The sequence below is a fragment of the Pezoporus occidentalis genome, unplaced genomic scaffold, assembly GCF_034315485.1.
Source record: "Pezoporus occidentalis ecotype Australia unplaced genomic scaffold, CSIRO_AGI_Poc_V1 ctg450, whole genome shotgun sequence".
NCBI lineage: Eukaryota > Metazoa > Chordata > Aves > Psittaciformes > Psittacidae > Pezoporus > Pezoporus occidentalis.
In genome coordinates, this window is record NW_026915781.1 from 14767 (window position 1) to 39973 (window position 25207).

Consider the following 25207-nt stretch of genomic DNA (forward strand, 5'->3'; position numbering starts at 1 on the left):
TATAGCCCAACACAGCATAGTCTGGACCAGTTTAGCCCAGTATACTCCACTTTAGCCCAGCCCACTTTAGCCCAGTGCACGCCAGTCCAGCCCACTTTATCTCACTTCAGACACTTCACCCCAGTTCAGCCCAGCCCGTTTAGCCCACTTTAGCCCAGCGCAGCCAACTTTAGCACAGTCCATTCCAGCTTAGCCCAGCCCACTTTAGCCCAATTCAGACCAGTTTAGCCCTGTTCAGATCAGTTTAGCCCAGCCCAGCCTAGACCACTCAGCCCAGTTTAGCCCAATTCAGACCTGTCCAGACCAATTTAGCACAGTTCAGTAGGGTTTAGCCCAATTCAGACCACTCCAGCACACCTTAGCCCTGTAGAGCCCACTTGAGCCCACTTTAGCCCACTTCAGCCCAGCCCAGCAGTTCAGCCTAGTTTAGCCCAATTCACATCTGTCCAGATCAGTTTAGCGCTATTAAGCCCAATTTAGGTCAGTCCAGCCCAGTTTAGCCCAGCACAGCACAGTTTAGCCCCACGCAGCCCAGCCCAGTACACTTTAGCCCTTCCCAGCCCAATGTAGTACAGTTTAGACCAGCTCAGTCCAGACCACTTTAGCCCAGTCCAGCTTGTCCCAGCCCAGTTTAACCCAGTTCAGCCCAGTTTACAGCCCAGCCCACTCTAGCTCAGCCCAGACAAGTTGAGCCCCATTAAGCCGTTTAGCACAATTAAACCCGGTTTAGCTCAGCCCAGCACGGCCAAGACCTGATCAGCCATTTCAAGCTCAGTTTAGCCCAGTTCAGCACCGCCCAGCAAAATTTACTCCAATTCAGCCCAGTCCAGCCCAATTTAGACAAGCTCAGATCTGGCCAACTCAGTGGACAGATCCGGTTAACTCCCTATTAACACCCCCCCCCCCCCCTTGCCCACCATTCCCCTATATTGGACCTATTGCCCCCCCCATTGCCTCACATTAGCCCCGGTCCCCCCTAAGGCCACCCCCATTGCCCTACCTGGGGTACTATGGAGGGATTTGAGGCTCTGGAGTCCCTACATGTGGGTCTATGGGGGAATTACAGGGCATAGGGGGGGTCTGAAGTCCCTACATGGGGGGCTATGGGGGCATAAGCGGGGATATGGTGGTCTGGTGGGAAAGCGAGGAGCGACAGCAATGCAGTTGGCACCATTGCAAAGCTCACTGTGTGCTGAAGAGGCCCAGCACCAGCTTGCCCTCCTGGTGCTTCAGGAGGAAAAACTCAAACCAAAAAGCTAAGAGAGCTCAAAGCCACCTAAAAAGTGACAGAACAGCACAGAACTGACCGCAGAACGGCCCAAGAGCTGCATGAGGTCCCTAACATCCAAAGTGCTAACATCCAGCTGCTGCTCCCACCCAGAATGTGCCAGGGCAGAAATCCTCTTGTACACACAGAGAGCTCTGCAACGGTGCCAACCGCATTGCTGTCGCTCCTCGCTTTCCCATCTAAAAGTCCAGTTGTGCAACCTCTATGGCACACTTTCTGTCCCGGTTCTTCGGCTGTGGGAGCCGAACTTGCACCCCACAAAACCAGGTTGGGGGGGGGGGGGGCGCGGTGTCGCGCCGGGCGCCGCTCTCTGCTTCCGTCTTGTGTCCAGATTCCGGTACTGCAGGTGGTGGTGATAGGAGGGTGCCATACGGCCCCGGGCGCCTCTTGGTTCTGCCATCCTGTGTCAGAATTCCAGTGGCAATGGGAATATGCCGCTGGGATGCTGGATGAGGCACCAACCTCGCGCCCATCATGGAGATGCTTCTTTGCTAGCAGAGCTTCATTCTTTAGGAGATGCAAAGCTGATTTTGGGGCTGCTGTGGTCACACTGGGATGTTGGTGCATCATTGGGGCTGAATCCTGCCTGAACCCCAGGATTCTGGGGCTGGGGATGTTGGCTCTGGCACTGGCATGAGAGGCTGAAGCTGCCAGTGCTGCCTGTTCCACCAATAAAGGCTATTGGCTGCTGGGGGTGAGCAGAGCCAGAGGGGGTGTCTCTGGTACCCTGAGACATCGGTGGCCACAGGGAAAACAGCTCTTCATGATCTATTGGGCTCTGCTGATCTATACTGGGCTGTAAGGGTCTATATTGGGCTGGATGGACCTATACTGAGCTGTACAGGTCTCTATTAGGCTCTACTGCTCTATACTGGGCTAGGCAGGTCAATACTGGGCTATAAAAATCCATACTGGACTGCACAGGTCAATACTGGGCTATAAAAATCTATACTGGGCTGCACAGGTCTATACTAGACTACTGATCTAGACTGGTCTATACAGATTATACTGGGCTGTAAGGAACAATACTAGGCTGTACGGGTCCATACTGCGTTGTACAGATCTACACTGGGCTGGGCCAGTAGATCTGATGTCAGTAGATCGCACTAGGCCATACTGAGTTGTACTGGACTGTACTAAGCTGCATTGGGCTGTACTGGGGTATACTGGGCTATGCTGGTCGGCAAAGGACTGTATTGGACTGTGTGTCTATACCAGTCTGTACAGGGCTATACTGGGAGGTTTCAAGGCATGGGGGTATGGGCAAGAGACTGGAGTACAGGCAGGGGATGGGGGTACAGGCAGAGGCTGGAGCCGGGGCTGTGGGGAACTGGGAATGGTGGGATGGAGCTGGGATTGGGGTGACAGGGGGAAGCACACGTGGTATCACCCCATTTCCTGGGCCTGATGCCAAGTGGCAGGCAATGGCGTGAGCGTGTGGCAGCACCTGGAGCTCGCTGGCACTGCCACAACACAGAACAACATGGAACGACATGGTATGACATAGCATGACATGGCACGGCGTGGAATGACACAGCATAACACGGCACAAAACGCCAGGTGGCGGCATGGGCCCAGATAGGCTGGAGCATGGGATGGGGACAGGGACAAGGGGACAACCACGGTGGTGACAGTGCTCAAGGTGTTTGAGTGTGTCTAGGGGCACACACAATGCACGGCTGTGTGCATGAGACATGTACTTGCATGCAAATGTTATGTCTGGCTACATGTGCATGATACATGTACCTACATGCACATGCAATACACACCTGCATGAACATGATCCATGTACCCACATGCACACATGATGCATGCTTGCATGCATGTGGTATACAGATCTGTATTATGTGCGATACACGGGCATATTTCCATGCTGCATGCACACACGACACATGTCCATGTGCCGACACATACAGTACATGGAGCGGGATCAGGACCGAGCACCGGGGTGGGGGGGTGGTGCTTGGCCGGAGGCGGGAGGAGGAGCATCACCAGCACCTCCCTGCGTGGTCGCAGAGACACTGCTTTCATCCCCTCTCTCTTCTTCTCCATCCCATCCTCCTCTTGATCTCCATCTTCCTTTTAAGCCCCTCCACCTCTTCCTCCCCCTTCTCCTCTTGCTTTTCCTGCCCCTCCACCTCTTTCTTCCCCTCCTTCTCCTCTTCCTCTCCATCTCCATCTTCCTCTTCCCCCTCCCTCCTCCTCCTTCTCCTCCTCTTCCTCCCCCTCTCTACACCACCCCCAGCAGCTGGCACCTGATGGGCCCCTCCGACACAGCCGTGCTGCTGCTGCCCCCCCTTATCCTGGCACTTGCAGGTAGGAGGAACCCTGTGGGGGGATGTGGGTTGGACCCCGGGGACCCCAAACTCCAGGGACCCTTAACGTGTGGGGGGAGGGGAACCCCGAGGGCCCTTGGAGGGGGATACACACATGACTGGGGACCCAGGCCCAGGACCTCCTAATTTTGGGGGTGGAGGGTGAAACCCCAAAAAGCCCAAATGCTGGGACCCCTCATAATGGGGAGCGGGAAGGCGGAATCCCCAATACCAGGGACCCTTAACACTGAGGGGTGGACCCCAAGAGACCCCATTTCTGGGCGGAGGGGGGACCAAGGACCCCTTAGTAGCATGTGTATGTAGGTACATGTATCATGTGCATGCAGATACATGTATCATGGGGGACACAGGAGGGACCCCTAGGACCTCAGACACTGGGTGCCTGTTTTTGGGGGGCCTCTAGGGACCCTTAATGTTGGGGGATGGATCCCCAGGAGACCCTATTTCGGGGAGGAGGGGCTCACAAGCAGAGTCCTCAGCCACGGGGTGCCAGGGATGAGCCGTCAGGGGGTGTCCCCTGGTGGGGGCTCTTGCAGGGGCTGCCTGCAGTGCGTTCACAGTGAGGGCCTGGCCGCGGGTGGCCGTGGTTCCCTTTGGGGGCTCGGTGGCCATCAACTGCAGCCGCAGCGCTTGCCCGGGGGGCAACGCCACATTGGGGCTGGACACCCCCTTACCCATGGCTCTGGGAGCCGGTGGGCACCGGTGGCAAAGCTTCTGGCTCCTCAACGTGTCCCAGTGGAACCCCAGCACCGCCACATGCTATGGGCACTGTGGTGACACCCAAGTCAATGCCAGCGCCGGGGTCCTTGTGTACCGTGAGTACCAGGATGAGGGGGAAAGAGGGTGGTGCTGATAGGGGGGGCTGTGGTTGATAGTTTGGTGTCACCACATCTCAGGGCTACCGGAGCGGGTGGTGCTGGAACCTGTGCCAGCTTTGGCGGTGGGTGAGAGCAGGAACCTCACGTGCCATGTGCTGGAGGTGGCTCCAGTGGGCAACTTGACAGTGACATTGCGCCGAGGGGCTGAAACGTTGCGGACAGCGAGTTTTGGTGCTGTGAATGGCAGCACCAGCGTGGCTGTCACCCATGTGCTAAGCGCCGGGCCCGGGGACCACGGGCAGGATGTCACCTGCCATGCTGAGCTGTCTCTGCGGCCACATGGGCCCCTCTTCGCCCGCGCCGCCACCCCCATCAGGCTCTCAGTGTTCGGTGAGTTCTGGTGCTGGTGCCCATGGACCCAGCCAGGGGAAAGGGTTGGAGCAGCTCAGCACCACCATGGCCCTGTCCCCATCCTGTCTCATCCCAGTCCTCATCTGATCTCCATCCCAATCCCATTTCCATGTCCCTGTTACCATCCGCATCTCAGTCTTCTTCTCTATCGTATCTCTATCCTCGTTCCTCCTCCCATCCTAGTCTCATCTCCATTTCCATCCTAATCCCATGCCAATCCTATTCCTGTCCCCAATTCCCGTCTTTGTGCCATACCAATCCCCACCCCAGTCTCCATCCCCTTCCCATCTCCATCCCAGTCTTCTTCCTATCCCCTCCCCAACCCCATCCAAGTCCTTTTCCCATCCCCTCCCCAATCCCATCCTAGTCCAATTCCCATCCCAGTCCCCATTCCCATCTCCATCTGTTCCCATCCAGTCCCATCCCAGTCTCTCTGGGACTGCCCAGCTTAGCTCCAGAACTCTAATCCCTTTCCCATTCCTGAATCTCTCCCTGCCTTCACCCAGTGGCCACGGCCATGCTGGAATCACTTCCAGCAACTCCATGTCCTCACCGGCACCCGGTGAGTGTCCGGCCATTGGGATCCATGATCCTGGTGATGCCACGTCCCTGCAGCTCTCCCAGAGCCACCGCAGCTCCAGGCTCCATCCCGCCTGGAGCTCGGCACCACCAGCACCGCCACCTGCCAGCTCACCGGCGCCTTCCCCGCTGGCGATGTCCGCTTCACCCTCACACTGGCCGGGCAGAGCCTGAACTTCACTACGACGGTGGCCGGGGACGTGCTGACCAGTGTCACCATGCTGGCACCCAGCACCGTGGGACCGCAGGAGCTGATCTGCACCGCCGCAGTGGGCACAGCTGCACGTACTGCACAGAGGCAGCTCCATGTCTACCGTAAGGCACCGGGTGAGGGGGTAATAGGAGCCCATCCCGAAATCCCATTGGACCACCAGCACCTTTCCCACAGGCTTCCCAGCACCTGTCCTAGAGCTGAGCCCAGCATCAGCTCCAGCGGGCAGCGAGGTGCTGGTGAGGTGCCATATTAGTGCTGCCGAGCCCCCGGCACTGTGGCTACAGCTCCGTGATGCTGACAGCGGGATCCTGGCTGAGGGGCCACATTCCCAGCTGGAGCTGCCGCTGGTGGCCAGCCGTGAAGACAACGGGCGGCGATTCAGGTGCCGGGCCAGCCTGGACGTCAATGACACCATGGTGACAAAGGACGTGGACACCCAGCTCTCCGTGCTCTGTGAGTGCTGCTCTGCCGATGGCTGCTCCCTGCATTCCTGATTGTCTTGACCTGGGTGGAGTCAATGGATCGGTCACTTGGTTGAAATTAACTCAGTTTAACAGTGTTTGAGCCAGGCTTCTTTTCCAGCCTCTCCCATTGCCACATCCCAACGTCTTTTCCAGATATGCCTGAGCTGGCAGCGAGTGACTGTCCTGGGAACCGGACATGGCTGCGAGGGACATGGGAAGCTCTTTCCTGCCACGCCACTGGCAACCCTGTGCCCACTGTAGTGTGTGGCCGGAACGGCATCACTGTCAGCACCAGGGTCCCAGAGCTGGTCACCCGCTCCCGAGCCGGCACCTACCTATGCAATGCCACCAACAGCTTGGGGACAGAGAGCCAGCTCGTCACTGTCCGCGTGGAGTGTGAGTGGCACCGGTACCCTGCGCTGCGGTGGCACCAGCAGCACCGGCGCTAACCACGAGCCCTGTTTGCCCCCTCCCCAAGATGAGCCCACGCTGACGGAGAGGGGCTGCCCCACGCACCGGGTCTGGGTGGAGGGCGAGCGGCGGGAGCTGTCATGTCGCGCCGATGGGGACCCGCCACCCAGCACCCGCTGCGCCCGCGACGGTGGCACCATGGGCAGGTCGGGAATGCACCGGGTGGTTCACCGCGCCGATGCCGGGCGCTACATCTGCCGGGCCACCAACAAGCATGGCACTGCAGTGCGCAGCGTGGTGGTGACAGTGGAGTGTGAGTGCCAGAGGGGACAGGAGCCAGTGGTGCCAGTGATGGGGATGCTGAAGCCAGGCTGGGGATGTGGCTATGCTGGAAATGTCATTATTCCTGCACCCCTTAAGCATCACAAAGCTCCAGCACCCATCATAACCCAGTCCCTGCACCCATCATCACCCAGTCCCATCATCCAATACCCAGCCCCAGCACTCATCACCCAGTCTCATCATCCAATACCCAGCCCCAGCACTCATCATCACTCAGCACCCATCCCCTTGGCCACCATGTCCCTGCAGATGAGCCAAGCATGGCAGAGCTCGGGTGCCCAGCACAGAGGCTCTGGGTTGAGGGGACGTCAGCGGAGCTGGTCTGTGCAGCCACTGGCAACCCCCAGCCCCACGTCACCTGCACCAAGCTTGGGGACGGCCACCACCCCGTGGCAATGAGCACCAATGTCACCCGCGCCCATGCTGGCACCTACCAGTGTCAGGCCACCAACAGCCATGGCACAGCGCTGCGCAACATCACCATCACTGTCGAGTGTGAGTCAAGGATGGGGTGACCCAAGGGGTGTCAGGGAGGAACCTGGGGGTCCAGGGAGGGACCTGGGTGTCAATGGAGGGACCCAGGCGTGGGGGAGGGGGGGTGGGTGGTTGTGCAAAAAAGTGGCTTTCTGGGGGTGTTTTTTGCCTCTGGGGCTGTGCTTTGGGTGAGGGCCGGTGCCCCCCCCCCGGTGCAGACAGCCCAGGCACTGTCACCCTGCGCATCCTGCCCTCGGCCACCGTCTCCCGCGGCACCAGCTTCAGCGTGGAATGTCACGCCGAGGGGCTGCCCCCCCCCACCTATGGCTGGGTGCTGCCGCCCGCTCCCAACCTCCGCTTTGGCGCTGGTAACCACAGCGTCGCTGTCGCCGGGGCCGCCGCTGCTAACAGGGGGCTTTATACTTGCACCGCAAGCAATCGGCACGGCTGGCAGGCCGGCAGCATCCTGGTGCAGGTGGACGGTGAGTTGGGGGCTACAGGGAAACAAAGGGGTGACACCGCCACTGAGGTGCCACCGACGCTTTGCCCTCCCGTTAGAGAGCCAGTTGGTGCTGGTGGCGTCACTGGGCTCAGTGGGAGCCGTTACCGCGGTGGGTTTGGCGGCTGCCGGGGGTTATTACCTCAAATCAACGGCATGCAAGAAGGGGGAATACAACGTGCGGGACGCCGAGGGCTCGTTGGAAGCCGCTTGCCTGCACCGGCAGCACTGTGGCCAAGCTGAGGTCTATGGCATCCAGCTCACACAGCCGTAACCGGGAACATCCGTCCCCCCTTAGCCTCAGCATCCCCAATGGGATGGATCCCCCTGGCATTCCCAATGAGACGGATGGTTGGGGGTCTCTTTTTGTGTCTGTCCATCCCTGCTGTGTTCCCCCCCTCCCCATCGTCACACTGTTTGGGGGAGTTTGAAGCATTTTGGTGCCAGTGGGTTGCTGCAGGGGGGAGGGGGGCACCCAGGTCCCCTTTTGGCAATTCCCAGGGTATACAGCAACAGCCAATAAATTCCATTGGAATGGGAGGGAGGAAGATGGTGACTCCAGCTTCAGGGGCGGGGGATGCGGTCCCAACTACCACCTTCTTGTTCCCAAGCCCCATCCCGCGTTCCCAACCATGGGGACCCCCATCCTGGCCAAGGGGCAAAGGCTTCAGGGGGGCACACATACCCTATGGGGAGCATGGGGACCCCTTGGAGGACAGATATCACGGGGAAGGTGAAGATACCCCCAGGAAGGGGTTGGTATTTGGGGGGGGGCTGTAAATGGGGGCTGTTGGTGGGGTGACTGGAACTGGGAGGTTTGGGCCATGATGCTGGGGTTCCCTATGGCCCTTGTGGGTTTTGGGACCACCCACAGCCGCCCTCCAACCACTGATGGGGCTTTGGGTGTCCCCAGCTGCTGACTTTGGGGCTTCCTCTTTGCTCTGGGCTGGTCCCATTTTAGACATTACAGGCTGGGGGGGGGGGGGGCACAGATCCTGCACCCCTCTTTGTGGGGGGCTTTTAGCATTTCACATTTTGTACCCCTTTTCTATGGGGCTGGAGGAGGGGTCCTGTTGTGCCCCAAACCCATTTCAATAAAGCCACAGGACATAGAGGTGGAGATTCATTCCCAGCAGACATTCTTGGGGGGCTCGTATAGGGCTGAGCTATGCTGGAAGGGTGTGTTTTGGGTATTCTCCCCCCACTTTAAACCATGTCGTCAGCACTGGGGTGAAGGAGCCAGTGATCGTGAGGGGCACTGTCCCCCCCTGGCATGTCCCTCAGGGTGGCTTTGTCTCCCCTTGGGCTGTCCCCATTCCCCAGCTGGGACTCGGGGGTCTCCCCAATATCCTCCAGTGGCAGGAACTGCATCTCCTCCTTGGCCAACCTGCAGGACATCGAGGTCACCCCAAAACCACCCCAGAGTCACCTCTGGCACCCCCCCATCAAGGACACCTCCATTCCCCAGGAATGGCTTTCAAGGGTCCCTGGGAGCATCTTGGGGTCCCTGGTGGGAGCTGGGAGGTCTCGGCAGGGTTGGGGGACACTGGGGACATTCTGGGGTGGCTGAAGGAACTCCAGAGGTGTGGGGGTACCCCAGAGAGTCTCATTGAGGAGGGGGGGGGAGTTGGGGGGTCCCGTCCCCACATACGTTATGTCACAGGCAGAGCCGCGGAACGGCGGCTGGCGCAGAGGCGCAGCTGCAGCCGTGTATGGCACCCGCGGGCTGGTGGCATCCCAGTACCGGTCTCGCTCCAGCACCGGCACCTCCCCGTACAGCTCATCCACCGCCAGCATGGAGACCTGCAGCACGGACTTGGGTCCCATCCTCGCACCTGGGCCCTATCCTGGACACCCAGTTCCCAGTGGGAGTGGGATGGGGATACCTGGAAGTTGCGGTCAATGAGTGTGTTGGTCTCAAAGTCATCGTCGTCCTCCCCAAAGGGGTTGATGAGTTGCTCAGCCACCTGCAATGAGGCCACTGTGTCCCCTGAGGCCACCGTTGTGTCCCCCAAGGCCACCGTTGTGTTCCCTGAGGCCACCATGTGTCATCTCCCCACCAGTCCCACCTTGAGCCACCCCACGTAGAAGAAGAACTGGAGGAGGGTGAAGATGGGGACCCCCAGGTCCAGCTCATGCCCTGCATAGCCCTGGGCTGGGTCCAGGAACTGCCGCCCGATGAGGCACGTCACGAAGAAGGTGTAGACGGCAATTGTCACCACCTGCAGCAGGGGACAGTCCCCTCCATGTCCCCTCACATCCTTCCATCCCTGCCTGTTTTCCATGTCCCTCCGTCCCTGTCAATGTACTCCCATGTCCTTCCATCGTCATCTGTATCCCTCCAGGTCACCCGTTTTCCACCATTCTTGTCCTCCTACACCCCGACATGCCCCCCCCACCTTTTCATGTCCCCTCATCCCTTGGCAGTACCCCCATGTCCCCTGGTCCATGTCCCTCCATCCCTTTCGGGTCCTCTCCACATCCCCCAATCCCTGTCTATGTCTCCCCATGTCCTATCATGCCCTTTCACAACCAGGTCCCCATCCAGCTTCCCCCCCACCATGTCCCCATTGCTTCCCAGTGCTCCCAGTGCCCACCTGGGTGTACACCAGTGGAACGCTGATCCAGTCGTAGTGGAAGAGGAGGCTGCAGTGCCCCCGGAAGCGGTTCAGCTCCTGCGGGGGGTGGACAAACACAGGAGTGTTTGGGGGTGCTGGGTGGGGTTCAAAGGGTCCCTGAGGGGTCTCTGGAGTACCTCCATGAGGAGCTTCAGTGCGCTGTCATCGCGCACCCGCCCCTCGCGCCGCGCCTGCGCTGCCAGAGCCGTGAACCAGACACAGGGGACCCAGAACTGGTTGTGGGGGGAGCGGAGCCCCTCGAGCCGCCGCCGCTCCCCCCGCGTCAGGAACCCTGCGCAAAGGGACGTCAACCTCCCCGCCTCATGACGTCACTCCCCGTACCCGTGACGTCACTGCCCACTGACATCACGGTGCCCCCACATTGGGGCAGGGGAAGCTCGGAAGCCAGCCGGGTGACGTCCACGTGTTCACGTCACACACACACACACATACGATGACATCACTACCCCCACGGTGATGTCACTGCCATGAGGACACTCCCATCCCACTGTCCCCACAGCGTCCCCAGCACCTTCCCCCAGTATTTCCAGCGTTCCCAGTGTCTGCAGCTCTTTCCCTGGACATAAGGGACATGGAGAGACACGAAGCCAGAAGGAGGGACAAAGAGATGGAGGAAAACTCCATCCGGTACCGGCCCCCAGGTGCTATCCCCAGTGCCGTGCCCCTACCCCATAACATCGCTCTGCCCCATAACATCGTCCCAGGTGCCATCCCCCGCTGTCAACCCCTCGGTGCCATTCCCCCGATTCCATGCCCCTGACCCATAGAGGGTCGACTCCCCCCTCCCTGACGTCACGCCGCCCCCACGACATCAAGCGCGCACCCGCCTGCACGAGGTGGTCGGCGGTGGGAAAGCGCTTGCGTGCCGCGGAACTGACGGCGCGCAGCACGAGCAGCGCCGCCAGGCTCCCGTAGCGCAGCAGCGTCCGGCGCAGCAGCCGCCCGCGCGCGTCCGCGCCGTGCACGCTCCCGGCCACCGCCAGCATCAGCCCGTCGGGAGCGGGCACGGCGCGGAACTGCCCCCACCAGCGCTCCAGCACCAGCGCCACGTAGAAGCCTGCGGGGGCAGCGTGGGGCGATGGGGAGGGGGGGCAACAGGGGCACGGGGAGCGCTGGGAGGGGGCCTGGGGGCATTGGGAAGGGGTGAAACTGGGGGCACTGGGGCGGTGTTGGGGACACTGGGAGCGCTGGGAGGGGGCACTGGGGAAAACTGGGAGCATTGGAAAGGGGTGAAACAGGCCGAACTGTGGCAGTGTTGGGGACACTGGGAGCGCTGGGAGGGGGCACTGGGGAAAACTGGGAGCATTGGAAAGGGGTGAAACTGGGGGCACTGGGGCAGTGTTGGGGACACTGGGAACGCTGGGAGGGGGCACTGGGGGCATTGGAAAGGGGTGAAACTGGGGGCACTGGGGCTGTGTTGGGGACACTGGGAACGCTGGGAGGGGGCACTGGGGGCATTGGAAAGGGGTGAAACTGGGGGCACTGGGGCTGTGTTGGGGACACTGGGAGCGCTGGGAGGGGAAACTGGGGGCACTGGGGTTGTGTTGGGGGCACTGAGAGGGGGCACTGGGGAAAACAGGGGGCACTCGGCATTGGAAAGGGGTGAAACTGGGGCCACCGGGGTGGTGTTGGGGACACTGGGAGAAGGGGCACTGGGGAAAACTGGGAGCATTGGGGGCATGAAAAGGGGTGAAACTGGAGGCCCTGGGGTGGTGTTGGGGACACTGGGAGAGGGGGCACTGGGGAAAACTGGGAGCACTGGGGGCATTGAAAAGGGGTGAAACTGGGGGCACTAGGGTGGTGTTGAGGACACTGGGAGCGCTGGAAGGGGGGGCTGGGGGCATTGGAAAGGGGTGAAACTGGGGGCACTGGGGCAGTGTTGGGGACACTGGGAGCGGGGAGAGGGAGCACTGGGGAAAACTGGGGGCATTGGAAAGGGGTGCTGTCTGAAACTGGGGCCACTGGGAGGAGGTAATGGGGATACTGGGACCACTCGGAGCACTGGGACCACTGCTGGGGACACTGGGAGGGCTGTTGGGGACACTGGGAGGGGATGCTGGGGACACTGGGAACAGTACTGGGAGTATTGGGGTCTCACCCAGCACGAAGGACACGGGGATGAGGTTGGCTGATTTGTCACAGTAAAGCACAAGCTTCTCAAAGAGCCTCTTCTGTGCTTCCGACAGCAGGAACCTGGGCCATGGGTGGGGGTCAGCAGCGGCCCCCACCCCTGTGTGTCCCCCTGCACCCCATGTGTCCCTCTCCACACTGTGTTCCCCCATATGTCCCCATTCCTATGTCCCCCATCTCCCCCTGCATCCTGTGTGTCCCCATATCCCCCCATGTCCTCCCCATATGCTGCCATATCCCCCCATGTCCATAGGCACCGGTAGGCCAGGCTGAGCACCAGGTAGGCGGTGAGGAAGAGCAGCAGCTCCCGGTAGAGCAGTTTGTAGATGCTCCCACGCCAGAGCAGCAGCAGCCGCGAGAAGCCTCCGAAGCGTGTGGTGGCCACGCGTGACGTGTATGTCACCGTCATGGCAGGTCTAGGGACACCCGAACGCTGTGGGGACACTGAAGCGATACCCAGGGGACACGAGGCACGGGGACATCAGAGCACACCATGAGGACACTAAAGTGACGCCCAGTGGCCACCCCCAGCCCCCCAAATCCCCCCACTCACCTCAGCAAGAGCTGCACGGGGGCGGCCACCACTGCTCTGGGGCCACAGGCCCTGTCCTGGGGCCTTAAATACCATCCTGGGGCTGGCCCTGCCCTGGGCAGGGGCGGGGGGGAGAGGGGATGGGGACACACGTGCCCCCAAGGGGAGGGCTGTCTGGGTGCTTTGAGCCCAGCCCCTTCCCCACAGGGGCATGTTGGTGGCCTTGGGCGCCAGCCCTGGCTCTGTCCCCAAGCCCTTGTGCCAGCAGTGGGGTCACAGGGACAGATCACAGCAGGACACGGGGAGAGCGCAGAGCCCCCTCCACCCCATTGCGGCCCAGTTAATCCACCCCAAGCACTAATGAAGGTCCCCCATGTCCCACCAGGCCCAGGGCCAACCGGTGTTAACGTCACCCCCCACATACCGTGTTGGACCCCCCCCACCAAACAGCCACACGAAAGCGGCTCCACTGCTGCCAGAGTTTATTATTTACACAAGCCCGGGGGAGAAGGGTGGTCCTTTGTGGCCCCTTCCCCAGCCCTGGGGACACATGGATTGGGGGGGGGGATAAATATGGGGTGCCCCCCCCCGGTCCCCCCGGGGGTTTATTTGGGGCTAGGGGGCTGGTAGGGGTCCAGCAGGAGGCAGGAGAAGGTGTTGACTTTGTCGGCCCCTCGCACCTCATGCGGCAGCAGTGGCAGTTTCACGATGTGGAAGTCCTCGTAGAGGTCCTCCATCTACGGGTAGGGAGAGGGGCTGGGCTATGGGGACATCCCCTGAACCTACATAGCACCCCCAGGGAACCGTACAGCATCCCAAACCCCAAATTCCATCCTCAAACCCTCTCTCAGACCCCCAGAGGCTCCAGGTTCACCCGGGGCTGCCCCAAAACCCCTCCCAGTCTCCCCCAAGCCACTCCCCCCAGCCCCATGGCCCCCCCAGGCCAGGGGGTACCTGGTCGAGGTACTTGGCCTGGATCTTGTGCCGAGCCTCGCACATCTTGCAGGGTCGCTGGGGGTCGGGGAACACGAGCTGGTTCACCACGATGTTGTGGGTGTCAATGCGACACTTGGCCAGCTCCTGGATGAGCCGCTCCGTCTCGTAGAGCGACAGGAACTCGGCGATGCACACGCAGATGAAAGTCGTCTGCTCCTGCCAACCCCCCCCAAAAAGCACCCTCAGGGGGACATCTGGACATGGGGACACAACCCAGCAACAATCTCCCCTCCGGGGGACTATTCCCTGCAGGAATGCACCCAGACCAGTTTAGCAACATCCACATGGTCCCCACTCCCCTCTTTGGCATCCCCAGGTCCTCTCCCAGTGTCCCCGTGGCCCCAGATTCCACCCCAAAGCCCCAGATTCCACCCTCATACCCCATAGTCCCCTTTCCCCTCTAGCATCCCAGTGTCCCCATGGTCCCCATTTCCCTCATTAGCATCTGTGTCCCCATGATCCCCCATTCCCCTCTTTAGCTTCCCAGTGTCCCCACGTCCTTGTTGGTGGCCTCACAGGGTCCTTGAACTGCTCACTGACGGAGCGGATGACGGGCAGTGTCTCCTCCAGCTTAGAGGCCAGTTGGTCGGCGTTCATGTCCCCCAAGCCCAACATGTTACACATCTGAAGAACACAGCAGTGAAGCTCCAACCCCTCCGAGGTGTCTGCCCCCCACGCTGTGGTTGCCCCTCTCACCTGGGAGATGAAAGGGCTGATCTGGTTCTTGATCTGCATGAGCCGGCCCAAGCCACGCTCCACGATGGTGGGGAAGTTGAGCAGCCGCAGCGTGTGGCCAGTGGGCGCCGTGTCAAATACCACCACAGAGAAGTTCATCCCTTTCACCAACCTGCCTCAGCACGAGGGGGTACACTCAGTGGGGCCACATGCCCCCCTTGGCTCTCTTCCAGCACCCCTCCCCAAGCGCTCACCTCATCACCTCAGCATAGCTCATGGCCTCATCGATGCCAGGGAAGGCACTCATGGCCTCCTGCATCATCTTCTTGCCCATGCTCAGCATGTTGTCCTCCTCGAAGAACTCATCGGGCAGCTCCGCCACCCCCAGGCTGGGGTCGATCTCCTGCAGAGGACTTGGGGAGTGAGAAAGGGGGAATGTGGCGGAGGAACAGCACCGAGAACGCTGGGAATGCCGGGCTCACCATGGCAAAGAGGTTGTCATAGCCCTTCACTTTGGTGGGGACCTTGGAGAACTTCTGGTCGAAGGCATCAGAGATGTTGTGGGCAGGGTCAGTGGAGATGATGAGGACGCTCTCCCGCACCTTGGAAAGCTGCACGGCCAGGCTGCAGCTGGGGGGACAGCGGTGACAGCCGGGGTGCTCCTACCCCCCTCACACACACACACAAACACAGGGGGTGGCCCCAGGCTTCTCCCAGGAGGATCCAACCGCGTCCCTTCTGCCCTGAGAGCCCTGAGCCCAACATCCCCCTCTATGGAGGGCCGATTTTGTGGGGGCGTCAGCTGTGGCCGAACACCCCCGGGGCCGACCCTCTCCCAGCCTGTCCCGCTCCCCACCCCACCTATCCTGATCCCGATCCCGATTCCCCCCCAGCCCATCGCAATCCCCCTCCGGGTCCCGATCCCCCATTAGGCCATTCTGATCCCGATGCCCCCTATCCCCAGCCCGTCCCGGTCCCTCCCAGCCTGGCCTGATCCCTAACCTGATCCTCCCCCGGCCCGGCCCGCACTCCCCAGCCCATCCCGGTGTGTCCCCCCACCCCCCGGGGCCGCTCCAGATCCCTTCCCCGAGACCACGGTTCCCGCCGCGGTTCCGATCCACCCCAAGCCCATCCCGGTTCCCCGCCTCCGGGGCCCGTCCCAGTAACCCCGCACCTGCAGGTGGTTTTGCCCACGCCGCCCTTCCCGCCCACGAAGATCCACTTGAGGCTCCGCTGCTCGATGACATTCGCCAACGTCGGCTCCAGCGGCTCCACGTCGGGCGCGTCCTCGAACTCCTCCGCCTCCGGTCCCCACCCGCCGCCGGCCGCTGCCGCCGCCGCCGCCGTCGCCATCTTCCCCCGCGCCACCAGGCGGCCCTCTCGCATCCTCATTGGTTGCCACCCCTCCGGTCTGCCCCACCCCTTTGCACCGGATTGGTCACCGGGACCTAAGGGGCGAGGGCAAAAGCGGCGCGTTGCCCGGCAACGCCGCGCTGTCATCCGGCGGCGCCGCGCGCTTCCCGGCGTGCCCAGCGGCGCGGCGATCGCGGCGGACAAGATGGAGGCGCACGGTGAGGACGGGGAGGCCCCGGAGGCCCCGTCCCCGCCTCCCGGGCCCGGCGGCGGGGTCAACGTCTTCGCCAACGACGGCAGCTTCCTGGAGCTCTTCAAGCGCAAGATGGAGGCGGAGCGGGAACGGGAGGCGGCGGCGGCAGCGATGGCGGAAACAGCCGGTGGCGCCGGGCCCCGCCCGCCAGACGGCTCGAAGAGGAGCGGCGGCGCCCTCAGCTTCGTAAGGACGCGGGACCCGCGTCTCCTCCCGGCCCACCCGCTCCTTGCGGCGGGTTCGCGGGGGTCCCTTCGGGCCGGCTCCGGGGGTGGCGGCGGCCGCTGTCCCCCGCCAGCGGCTCTGTGCTGCGGGGGTGGGGGTCCCCAGACGCGAGTGCGGGCCCCGCTGTTACCGCCAGCGCCTCCCAGCGGGCATCTGCGTTCATGGAGCTGGGGGGCACGTACCGGGGACTCCCCCGTGGTACCGGCGCTGCTCGCTCCCTAAGGGAACGTCATCCCCAAAGCAGGCAGGGACGGGGGGTCCCCGCTGCGGACAGCCGGGCTGCCCGTCCCTCCTGGCCCCGGGGCCGTGGGTAACGGAGGCAGTTGTGTCCCTTCCCCCCCTTAGGTGGGCAGGCGGCGAGGGGGGAACAAACTGGCCCTGAAGACAGGAGTGGTGGCCAAGAAGCAAAGGACGGACGAGGAGGTGAGGGCCCCGTGCTGGGGGACACACACTCAGCTGGACAATGGCAGCACTGGGAGGGAGTGCTGGGGTAAACTGGGGACACGGGAGGCACTGGGATGGGGTGGAAGGGATGCAGGGAGGGGGTGTTGAGGACACAGGGAGCACTGGAGGAAACCGGGAACACTGGGACTGCTGTTGGGGACACAGGGAGTGCACACTGAGGTAAACCGGGGATAGTGTGAGTACTGCAATGGGAACACTGGGGATGCTGAGGTGGGTATTGGGGAGCCAGGGAAGGGGTGCATTGGGAGGTGCTCCTCAAGCGCCCCTATGTCTCCCTGTGCTGCTGTAGGTGCTGACGAGTAAAGGGGACGCGTGGGCCAAGTACATGGCCGAGGTGAAGAAGTACAAAGCGCATCAGTGCAGCGACGACGACAAAACACGGCCGTTGGTCAAATAGCGCCCACTGGGCGTTAGAAATGCTCTTTCTGCAGGGCCCGAAGCCTTTTCTAGCTCCAAACGCCCCACCCCGGGCCCGGGGCCACTGGAGCTGCCCCAATGGCAACCAGGACTTTGATGCCACCATGGACTGGCCCCGCCGCTTCTGCCCCCCCCAGGGGGGCTTCATTTGGGGTGGGAAAGGGGGGGGGGGTGGAGGCGGCTGCTGCTGCAGCATTAAACACCTCAGATTTGGAGCTGCGTGGAGAGATTCTGGTGGGGCTTGTGGGTCACCCGGGATTCCCAGTCACTGCTATGGGGGGGTTATGGGCTCTCCCAGTCACTGCAGTGAGGGGTTATGGGTTCCCCAGCCCCTGCTATGGAGCAGTTATGGGCTCCCCAGTCACTGCAGTGGGGAGTTATGGGCTCCCCGGCTACTGCTATGGGGAGGCTTGGGGCTCCCAGCGCTCCCTGATCCCGTCCCCAGTCTTTTCCAGCAATCCCTGGTCTCATTCCCGGTGTTTCGCAGCGCTCCCTTGTTCCCTCACCACCACACCCCCCCCCAACGCCCCCTTAGTGGTACGTCCCACGTCGCGGGGCACGCCGGGTAACACAGTTCAGGGCCGTGGTTGGCGGGAGCGACCACTGCGCATTCTCATTCCCGCCCACCATTCCCCACGTGGCCCCGCCCCCGCGCCACGTGATGCGGCCCGTCCTTCCCGCGCGGGGCGGACGGTGGCCGCCGGGGGTCAGCGCCCGCGTGTCGCGCTAGGGCCCCGCCGGTGACCCCCCCGTTCCTCGTTAACTCTCCTCCCCTCCCTGATATATCCGGGACACCCCCCCCTTCCACTGTGCACCGGAACACCCCCCTTCAACCCCGGACAGGTACGGGGGAGGCGGGAAGCGGCGCGGGGCCTGGTGGCACCGGGCTGCAGGGGGGGTGGGGGAGGGCGTTATGGCGGTAAATGGGCGTTCGGGGGGCGGGATGGGGATGCGATGGCGGGAGAGAGCTGGGGGGGGGTACAACTGGGTGCTATTATGGGGGTCAAACCAGAGCTGGGGGGGGGGGCGGTTATAAAACTGAGGGGGGGGCGTTATGGGGGCCAAACCGGAGCTGGGGGTTGCAAATGGGGTGGAGGGTGGGGGGAAAACAAAGGGGGGGGTATAATACCGGGGTTATGGGGTCAAAGAGAGGCTGGGGGAGCAAATGGGGAGCTCTACTCCCTGTATTCTCCTTACCCCTGTTGCTCCCCCCCCGCCAGGCTGTGTGCCCCCACCGGAGCCATGGACTGGCAGCCGGACGAGCAGGGCCTGCAGCAGGTCCTGCAGCTGCTCAAGGACTCGCAGTCACCCAACACGGCCACGCAGCGTGTGGTGCAGGATGTATCCCCCCCAGGAACTCCCCCCGGTGTCCCCAGCACCCTCCCCCTGTCCTCACCCCCCACCACCACCTTGACCCCAGCCCCCCGCCCGCTGCCCCCAGCCCTCCTCCTGGTGGCCCCAACACCCTCCCGGTGCCCCCCCCCCGTCTACCCAGCACCGCCCCCCATGGCCCCACACCCCCCCGGTGTCCCCAGCAACCATCCTTAACCTACAGAGCAGAAACTGAAGCAGTTGAACCAATTCCCCGACTTCAACAACTACTTGATCTTCGTCCTCACGCGCCTCAAGTCTGAAGGTCGGGGGAGGCCACAGGCATTTTGGGGGGGCAGAGGTGGATGCAGGAGCCGAGCTGCCCATTCCTGGCTCAGAGGTCCCTGCAGCCCCCCCATAAGCCTTTGTCGTCCCTCCTCAGATGAGCCAACACGTTCTCTGAGCGGCCTCATCCTGAAGAACAATGTTAAAGCCCATTTCCAGAGCTTCCCACAGCCCGTGGCTGAGTTCATCAAGCAGGAATGTCTCAACAACATCGGCGACGCCTCCTCCCTAATCCGAGCCACCATTGGTGAGCATGGGGGGTCCCCAAGCAACCCTGCCCCCCACTTTGTGCTGACAACCACCCCATTCCCATCCAGGCATCCTCATCACCACGATTGCCTCCAAGGGGGAGCTGCAGATGTGGCCGGAGCTGCTCCCTCAGCTCTGCAACCTTCTCAACTCCGAGGACTACAACACGTGTGAGGTGTGTGGGGCCTGGAGGGGTCACCGGGGCGGGGCGGGGGGGGGAGTCCGTGCCTGAGGCTGACCCCTTCTTGGCACCCAGGGAGCGTTTGGGGCCTTGCAGAAGATCTGTGAGGACTCCTCCGAGCTCCTGGATAGTGACGCGCTCAACCGGCCTCTCAATGTCATGATCCCCAAGTTCCTTCAGTTTTTCAAGCATTGCAGCCCCAAGATCAGGTATTGAGGGGGCCTTTGGGGGCACACCCACTGCAGCCCCATCGTGGGGTTGGGGGCCACTCAGGAGGGTTGGGAATGTTGGGGGGCGGCCCCCAGCCATCACGGTGGCTGCTGGATGAGGTGGGGTGGGAAATGGGTGATTCCTGGGCCCACAGCCACAGGTTGGGATTTGCATTGGGGGTGTCCTCATCCTGCCCTCTAATTCCATTTGTGCCGCCCCCCAAGTGGTGATGATTTAGGGATCCTCCGCCCAGGTTGGGCACTTCAAGATCAGCCAACATCATCTCATGGGGATCATCCTGTGTGTGTGTGTCCCAAGTGTGGATTGGAGCAAGCCTGTGGGGTGCTGGGGTAGGGGGCATTGGGGCTGCCCCCCTCCTCCTTTTCACCTCATTTGCTAACGCGCACACACCCCACCCAGGTCTCACGCCATCGCTTGCGTCAACCAGTTCATTATGGACCGGGCTCAGGCACTGATGGAGAACATCGACACCTTCATCGAGGTGAGTGGAACCCCCGCCACGGGAGCAGCTCCGAGGGGGGCCAGCAGCAAGTGTGTGTGTGTGTGTCCTCTTTCCTCCCCAGCACCTCTTTGCTCTGGCTGTGGATGAGGATCCTGAGGTGCGGAAGAATGTGTGCCGTGCACTGGTGATGCTGCTGGAGGTGCGCATCGACCGCCTCATCCCCCACATGCACAGCATCATCCAGGTGAGGCCTTGAGCGGCAAAAAGGGGGTGGAGCCCATCGGACCCCCCAGTGGGTGAGTTTTGGGGTTCATGTGTTGTGTTGCCCCCTTCCCTGCAGTACATGCTGCAGCGGACACAGGACAGCGATGAGAACGTGGCCCTGGAGGCCTGTGAGTTCTGGTTGACATTGGCCGAGCAGCCCATCTGCAAGGAGGTGCTGACCTCCCATCTGGTGCAGTGAGTGCTCAGAGCACCCCCACCTCGTCCCATAGCATCCGCAAGACCCTCCTTGCCCCTTAATTCCACCCCTTTTTCAGGCTTATCCCCATCCTGGTGAATGGTATGAAGTACTCGGAGATCGACATCATCCTGCTCAAGGTGTGAGGTTGGGGTGGGAATGGGAAGGGGGCTCCTTCCTATTCCTCCTTCTGCACTGTGAGGCTGGAAGTGGTTAAACTGGAGGGGCTGGTACAGCAGGAGCCACCCTGAGTCCCCCTGGATGTGATGACAGCTTCAGAGCTGATGCTGGTGATGGCTGTTGTGTTCGTACTGTCTGATCCGTCGGGCTGAGGATCCCTAGGGTAGGTGATGCAGGTTCCCTGCGGTGTGACATGATGTCCCGTTGTCCCCACAGGGGGACGTGGAGGAGGACGAGGCCATTCCCGACAGCGAGCAGGACATCAAGCCCCGCTTCCACAAGTCCCGCACAGTCACGTTGCAGCACGAGGAGGAGAGGGCACAGGACCCCGAGGATGCAGAGGATGAGGATGACGATGACACTCTCTCCGACTGGAACCTGAGTATGGGGGTGTCCTTTTGGGAGTGGCAGCCTCGGCTTTGGGGGGATAAAACCCAACATGGGATGAGATGGAGCTCGTTGGGGTGGGATTGACCCCCTGGCCCCGCAGGGAAGTGCTCGGCTGCCGCGCTGGACGTCCTGGCCAATGTCTTCCGGGAAGAGCTGCTCCCACATCTGCTCCCACTGCTCAAGGAGCTGCTTTTCCACCCTGAGTGGGTCATCAAGGAGTCAGGCATCCTGGTGCTGGGGGCCATTGCTGAAGGTGAGTACTATGCTCATGCTGGGGGCCATTGCTGAAGGTGGGTACTGTGCTCGTGGTGCTGGGGGCCATTGCTGAAGGTGGGTGCTGTGCTCCTGCTTCTCGGGTGCTGTGCATGACGGTGCCCATGCCCGCAGGCTGCATGCAGGGGATGGTGCCGTACCTGCCCGAGCTGATCCCACACCTCATCCGGTGCCTGGCGGACAAGAAGGCACTGGTGCGCTCCATCGCGTGCTGGACACTGAGCCGCTACGCGCACTGGGTGGTCAGCCAGCCCCCTGACATGTACCTCAAGCCTCTCATGACCGAGCTCCTGAAGCGCATCCTCGACAGCAACAAGCGAGTGCAGGAGGCTGCCTGCAGGTACAGGGACAGTGGGGACCACCCCCAGGGTTGGGGTTTTGGGTGCTGGATCTGGGTGGGAGGAGGAGTTTGAGGTGCTGTGATGAAAGGGGGGCAGAGCAGGCCACAGAGATTTAACTGCTCTGGAGCCAGGCTGAGAGCTGGGAACGAGAGGCTGGAGAAGGCTCCAGGGGGACTTTAAAGCAGCTCCCAGTGCTTAAAGGGGCTACAAGAAACCTGGAGAGGGGCTTTGAACAAGAGATAGAGAAATGGGATGAGGAGGAACAGCTTCCAGTGGGAAGAAGAATTAGAGTTAGATAGGATCTCAGGAAGAAGGGCTGTGGAACAGTGGAATGGGTTGAATGGAGGTTTGGATGAAGTATCCCTGGCAGTGTTGGAATGGGGTTGAGGGGGGATCCTGACTCTTCCTCCTCCCCCTCAGCGCCTTCGCCACGCTGGAGGAGGAGGCGTGCACAGAGCTGGTGCCATACCTCAGCTTCATCCTGGACACGCTGGTCTTTGCCTTTGGCAAGTACCAGCACAAGAACCTGCTCATCCTCTACGATGCCATTGGGACCCTGGCTGACTCCGTGGGGCACCACCTTAACCAGCCGGTACGGTGTGGGATGTCCCCCTTCACCCCAGTGTGTCCCCTCTCCATGTCGCAGGCCTGGGACCCATGATGACGAGTGCCAACAGACATTCGAATCCCGAAGTGCCAGTGTGGATCTCTCTGTTCTGATGGTCCCTGGGCTGAGGGGGGGTGTCCCCTGTGTGTATCCCCTTCCCCATGCTGGGATCTCTCCCATCAGGAATACATCCAGAAGCTGATGCCTCCACTCATCCAGAAGTGGAATGAGCTGAAGGATGAAGACAAGGACCTTTTCCCACTGCTGGAGGTGAGCTGGGAGGTGCAGAGGGCAGCATCTGGGAGCTGATCTGTGCCTTAATCCCCCTTCCACCCCATTGCTGTCCTCCCCATCGCCTGCAGTGCCTGTCCTCGGTGGCCACTGCGCTGCAGAGCGGTTTCCTGCCCTACTGCGAGCCTGTCTACCAGCGCTGCGTCACCCTGGTGCAGAAGACACTGGCTCAAGCCATGGTGGGCCCTTGGGTGCTGGGGTTGCTGGGGCATGTCATCCCCTTCATGAGGTGACTATGGGGGTCCTGTATCCTCCCCCAGATGTACAACCAGCACCCGGAACAGTATGAAGCCCCTGATAAGGATTTCATGATCGTGGCCCTGGACCTGCTCAGTGGCTTGGCCGAAGGGCTTGGCTGCCACGTGGAGCAGTTGGTGGCTCGGAGCAACATCATGACACTGCTTTTCCAGTGCATGCAGGTAAAGGGAGGACCCCCCTTTTCCACCTAGGAGCCCCCCAGCCCAGTTTGGGGGCCCCCAGTCTCAGCCCCTGCCTGCTGCCCACAGGACACCATGCCTGAGGTGCGGCAGAGCTCCTTTGCCCTCCTGGGTGACCTCACCAAGGCTTGTTTCGTGCACGTCAAGCCCTGCATTGGTGCGTGTGGGGCTTGAATAAGGGGGGGAAGCCCAAAATGAAGTTGGGGGGGGGCTGGCACTGAGTCTGTTCCCACCGCAGCTGAATTCATGCCCATCCTGGGCACCAACCTCAACCCTGAGTTCATCTCTGTCTGCAACAATGCGACCTGGGCCATTGGGGAGATCTGCATGCAGATGGGTGAGTGGTTTGGGCCCCCCTCAGCCCCACCAAAGCTCATCTGAGCTTCCCCAATCCTGATAACCCCTCCCCCCGCTTGCTTGCAGGGGCAGAGATGCAGCCATACGTCCAGATGGTGCTCAACAACCTGGTAGAGATCATCAATCGCCCCAACACCCCCAAAACCCTCCTAGAAAACACAGGTAAGGGGGGCGGGGGGGGTGTGGCACAGAGGAATCCCCACATGGGAGTTTGGGGGGACTGGTTGCTGGGGGGGAGCTCCTTCCCCTGCTGTGCCTCCCAAATGCCCTCCCTGTACCCTCAGCCATCACCATTGGGCGCTTGGGCTTCGTGTGCCCGCAGGAGGTGGCCCCCATGCTGCAGCAGTTCATCCGGCCCTGGTGAGTGGGGCGGGTAAGCTTTGGGGTTCCCACGCCACCTAATTAGGAGAGCAGGTGTCACTGAACTCCACTTTCTTCCTCCCTCCTCCTGCAGGTGCACATCTCTCCGGAACATCCGGGACAATGAAGAGAAGGACTCAGCTTTCCGAGGCATCTGTGTGATGATTGGGGTGAACCCTGGGGGGGTCGTGCAGGTATTGGGGAGTGGGGGGGGGACACCCAGCAGTGGTTTTGGGGTGCTGGGGGTGGGGGTTATCCCATTATAACACTTCCCCCCCCCAGGACTTCATTTTCTTCTGCGATGCTGTCGCATCCTGGGTGAGCCCCAAAGATGACCTGCGGGACATGTTCTATAAGGTCAGGACGGGACATGGGGACAGTGAGGAGCCCCACCTCCATGGTGAGGGGTCCCCCTTAGTGTCAAGCTCCCCCTTCCCCTACCCAGATCCTTCATGGCTTCAAGGACCAGGTTGGGGAGGAAAACTGGCAGCAGTTTTCGGAGCAGTTCCCACCTTTGCTCAAGGACCGGCTGGCAGCATTCTATGGGGTCTAGGCCAGGCCAAAGCATCGGAATCAGGTCTGGGGGGAGGGCTACAGCCCCCCCAAACCGGAGGGTGGGCAGATGGGCCCCCTCCATGACGAACAGGCTCCCCCTGAACCCATTTTCCACCCTCTTACAGGTCGGGAAGCCGTCGGGACAGTGGTTGGGAGCGGGCGTGTCCCCCCACTGCACACAGGGAGGGGTTTGGCGGTGCCCCGCGCTGCACCCCGTCCCCTGGGGGGAGCCCCGCCATTGCTTTCACCCCCGGGGTGTGGAGGGGAAGGAAGGGAAAGGGGGGTTGGGGGGGGGGGGGTAGCCCCCCAGAAGGGGCAACCCAAATCCCTGAAGGGGGGGAGGGGAGAGCAAAAACCGGGGCGAAAGGGTCCAAAACCGGGGATTCCCCCCCTTTTTCCGTTGTAGGATGTTTCCACCCCTCCCCCTCCGCATGGTGCCTCCCCCCCTGCCCCATCCTCATGCGTAGAACATGTAGAGCGGCCCCGGCCCGGGGGGGAGGGGGGGGAAGCGGGAGGCCGGGTGGGGGGGGCCGGGCCGAGCCGCCGCCGTTGTGCTTCGTCGTGAGCGAGTCGGTGCCACGTTTCTTGTGGTTTCTTTCCCCGGTTTTTTTTTTTTTTTTTTCGTTTTTTACCGTTTACAGGGTGGGAATGGGGGGAGGGGGGAGGTGTTGGTGGG

General features: G+C 61.7%; 5 protein-coding genes and 1 non-coding gene across 9 annotated transcripts; 4 read left to right on the plus strand and 2 right to left on the minus strand.

Annotated features, from left to right (window-relative positions):
• Window positions 1-3334: 3334 nt before the first annotated feature.
• Window positions 3335-8189, plus strand: LOC134172320 (intercellular adhesion molecule 5-like). 3 transcript variants are annotated; one of them, XM_062635376.1, is made up of 10 exons: window positions 3335-3604; window positions 4161-4439; window positions 4521-4832; window positions 5469-5747; window positions 5821-6099; window positions 6264-6506; window positions 6589-6834; window positions 7113-7358; window positions 7556-7819; window positions 7896-8189. In XM_062635376.1, the coding sequence occupies exons 1-10, from the start codon at window positions 3547-3549 to the stop codon at window positions 8108-8110; spliced, it is 2421 nt and encodes an 806-aa protein (XP_062491360.1). In that variant the 5' UTR covers window positions 3335-3546; the 3' UTR covers window positions 8111-8189. The 3 variants fall into 3 exon arrangements, with proteins under 3 accessions (XP_062491360.1, XP_062491359.1, XP_062491361.1); XM_062635375.1 differs by having other exon boundaries at window positions 7556-8163; XM_062635377.1 differs by lacking the exon at window positions 7556-7819 and having other exon boundaries at window positions 3475-3604; window positions 7896-8019.
• Window positions 8190-8952: 763 nt separating this feature from the next.
• BEST2 (bestrophin 2) lies at window positions 8953-13045 on the minus strand. Of its 2 annotated transcripts, XM_062635378.1 has the most exons (9): window positions 12863-13045; window positions 12574-12668; window positions 11299-11532; window positions 10592-10746; window positions 10434-10511; window positions 9906-10058; window positions 9723-9803; window positions 9488-9639; window positions 8953-9223 (listed from the first exon to the last, which is right to left on the minus strand). In XM_062635378.1, exons 1-9 carry the CDS (start codon window positions 13012-13014, stop codon window positions 9043-9045), a joined length of 1281 nt encoding a protein of 426 aa, XP_062491362.1. In that variant the 5' UTR covers window positions 13015-13045; the 3' UTR covers window positions 8953-9042. The 2 variants fall into 2 exon arrangements, with proteins under 2 accessions (XP_062491362.1, XP_062491363.1); XM_062635379.1 differs by lacking the exon at window positions 9488-9639 and having other exon boundaries at window positions 12863-13044.
• A 557-nt stretch (window positions 13046-13602) lies between these two features.
• On the minus strand, window positions 13603-16176 carry GET3 (guided entry of tail-anchored proteins factor 3, ATPase). Its single transcript, XM_062635381.1, has 7 exons — window positions 15983-16176; window positions 15291-15438; window positions 15063-15211; window positions 14830-14980; window positions 14650-14757; window positions 14092-14289; window positions 13603-13874 (listed from the first exon to the last, which is right to left on the minus strand). Exons 1-7 carry the CDS (start codon window positions 16159-16161, stop codon window positions 13743-13745), a joined length of 1065 nt encoding a protein of 354 aa, XP_062491365.1. The 5' UTR covers window positions 16162-16176; the 3' UTR covers window positions 13603-13742.
• Window positions 16177-16313: 137 nt separating this feature from the next.
• Window positions 16314-17628, plus strand: TRIR (telomerase RNA component interacting RNase). The gene is made up of 3 exons (XM_062635382.1): window positions 16314-16600; window positions 16985-17062; window positions 17394-17628. Exons 1-3 carry the CDS (start codon window positions 16367-16369, stop codon window positions 17499-17501), a joined length of 420 nt encoding a protein of 139 aa, XP_062491366.1. The 5' UTR covers window positions 16314-16366; the 3' UTR covers window positions 17502-17628.
• A 641-nt stretch (window positions 17629-18269) lies between these two features.
• On the plus strand, window positions 18270-25164 carry TNPO2 (transportin 2). Its single transcript, XM_062635383.1, has 25 exons — window positions 18270-18364; window positions 18742-18862; window positions 19082-19157; window positions 19275-19424; window positions 19495-19601; window positions 19683-19816; window positions 20238-20319; window positions 20402-20524; window positions 20621-20739; window positions 20820-20880; window positions 21137-21302; window positions 21411-21563; window positions 21698-21923; window positions 22345-22516; window positions 22715-22801; window positions 22894-23001; window positions 23083-23241; window positions 23329-23416; window positions 23498-23596; window positions 23683-23778; window positions 23901-23976; window positions 24071-24170; window positions 24259-24333; window positions 24422-24553; window positions 24657-25164. Exons 2-24 carry the CDS (start codon window positions 18764-18766, stop codon window positions 24527-24529), a joined length of 2664 nt encoding a protein of 887 aa, XP_062491367.1. The 5' UTR covers window positions 18270-18364; window positions 18742-18763; the 3' UTR covers window positions 24530-24553; window positions 24657-25164.
• LOC134172336 (small nucleolar RNA SNORD41) lies at window positions 20998-21064 on the plus strand. The gene has a single exon (XR_009967903.1). It is a non-coding gene; the product is annotated as a small nucleolar RNA SNORD41 (small nucleolar RNA).
• Window positions 25165-25207: the final 43 nt, after the last annotated feature.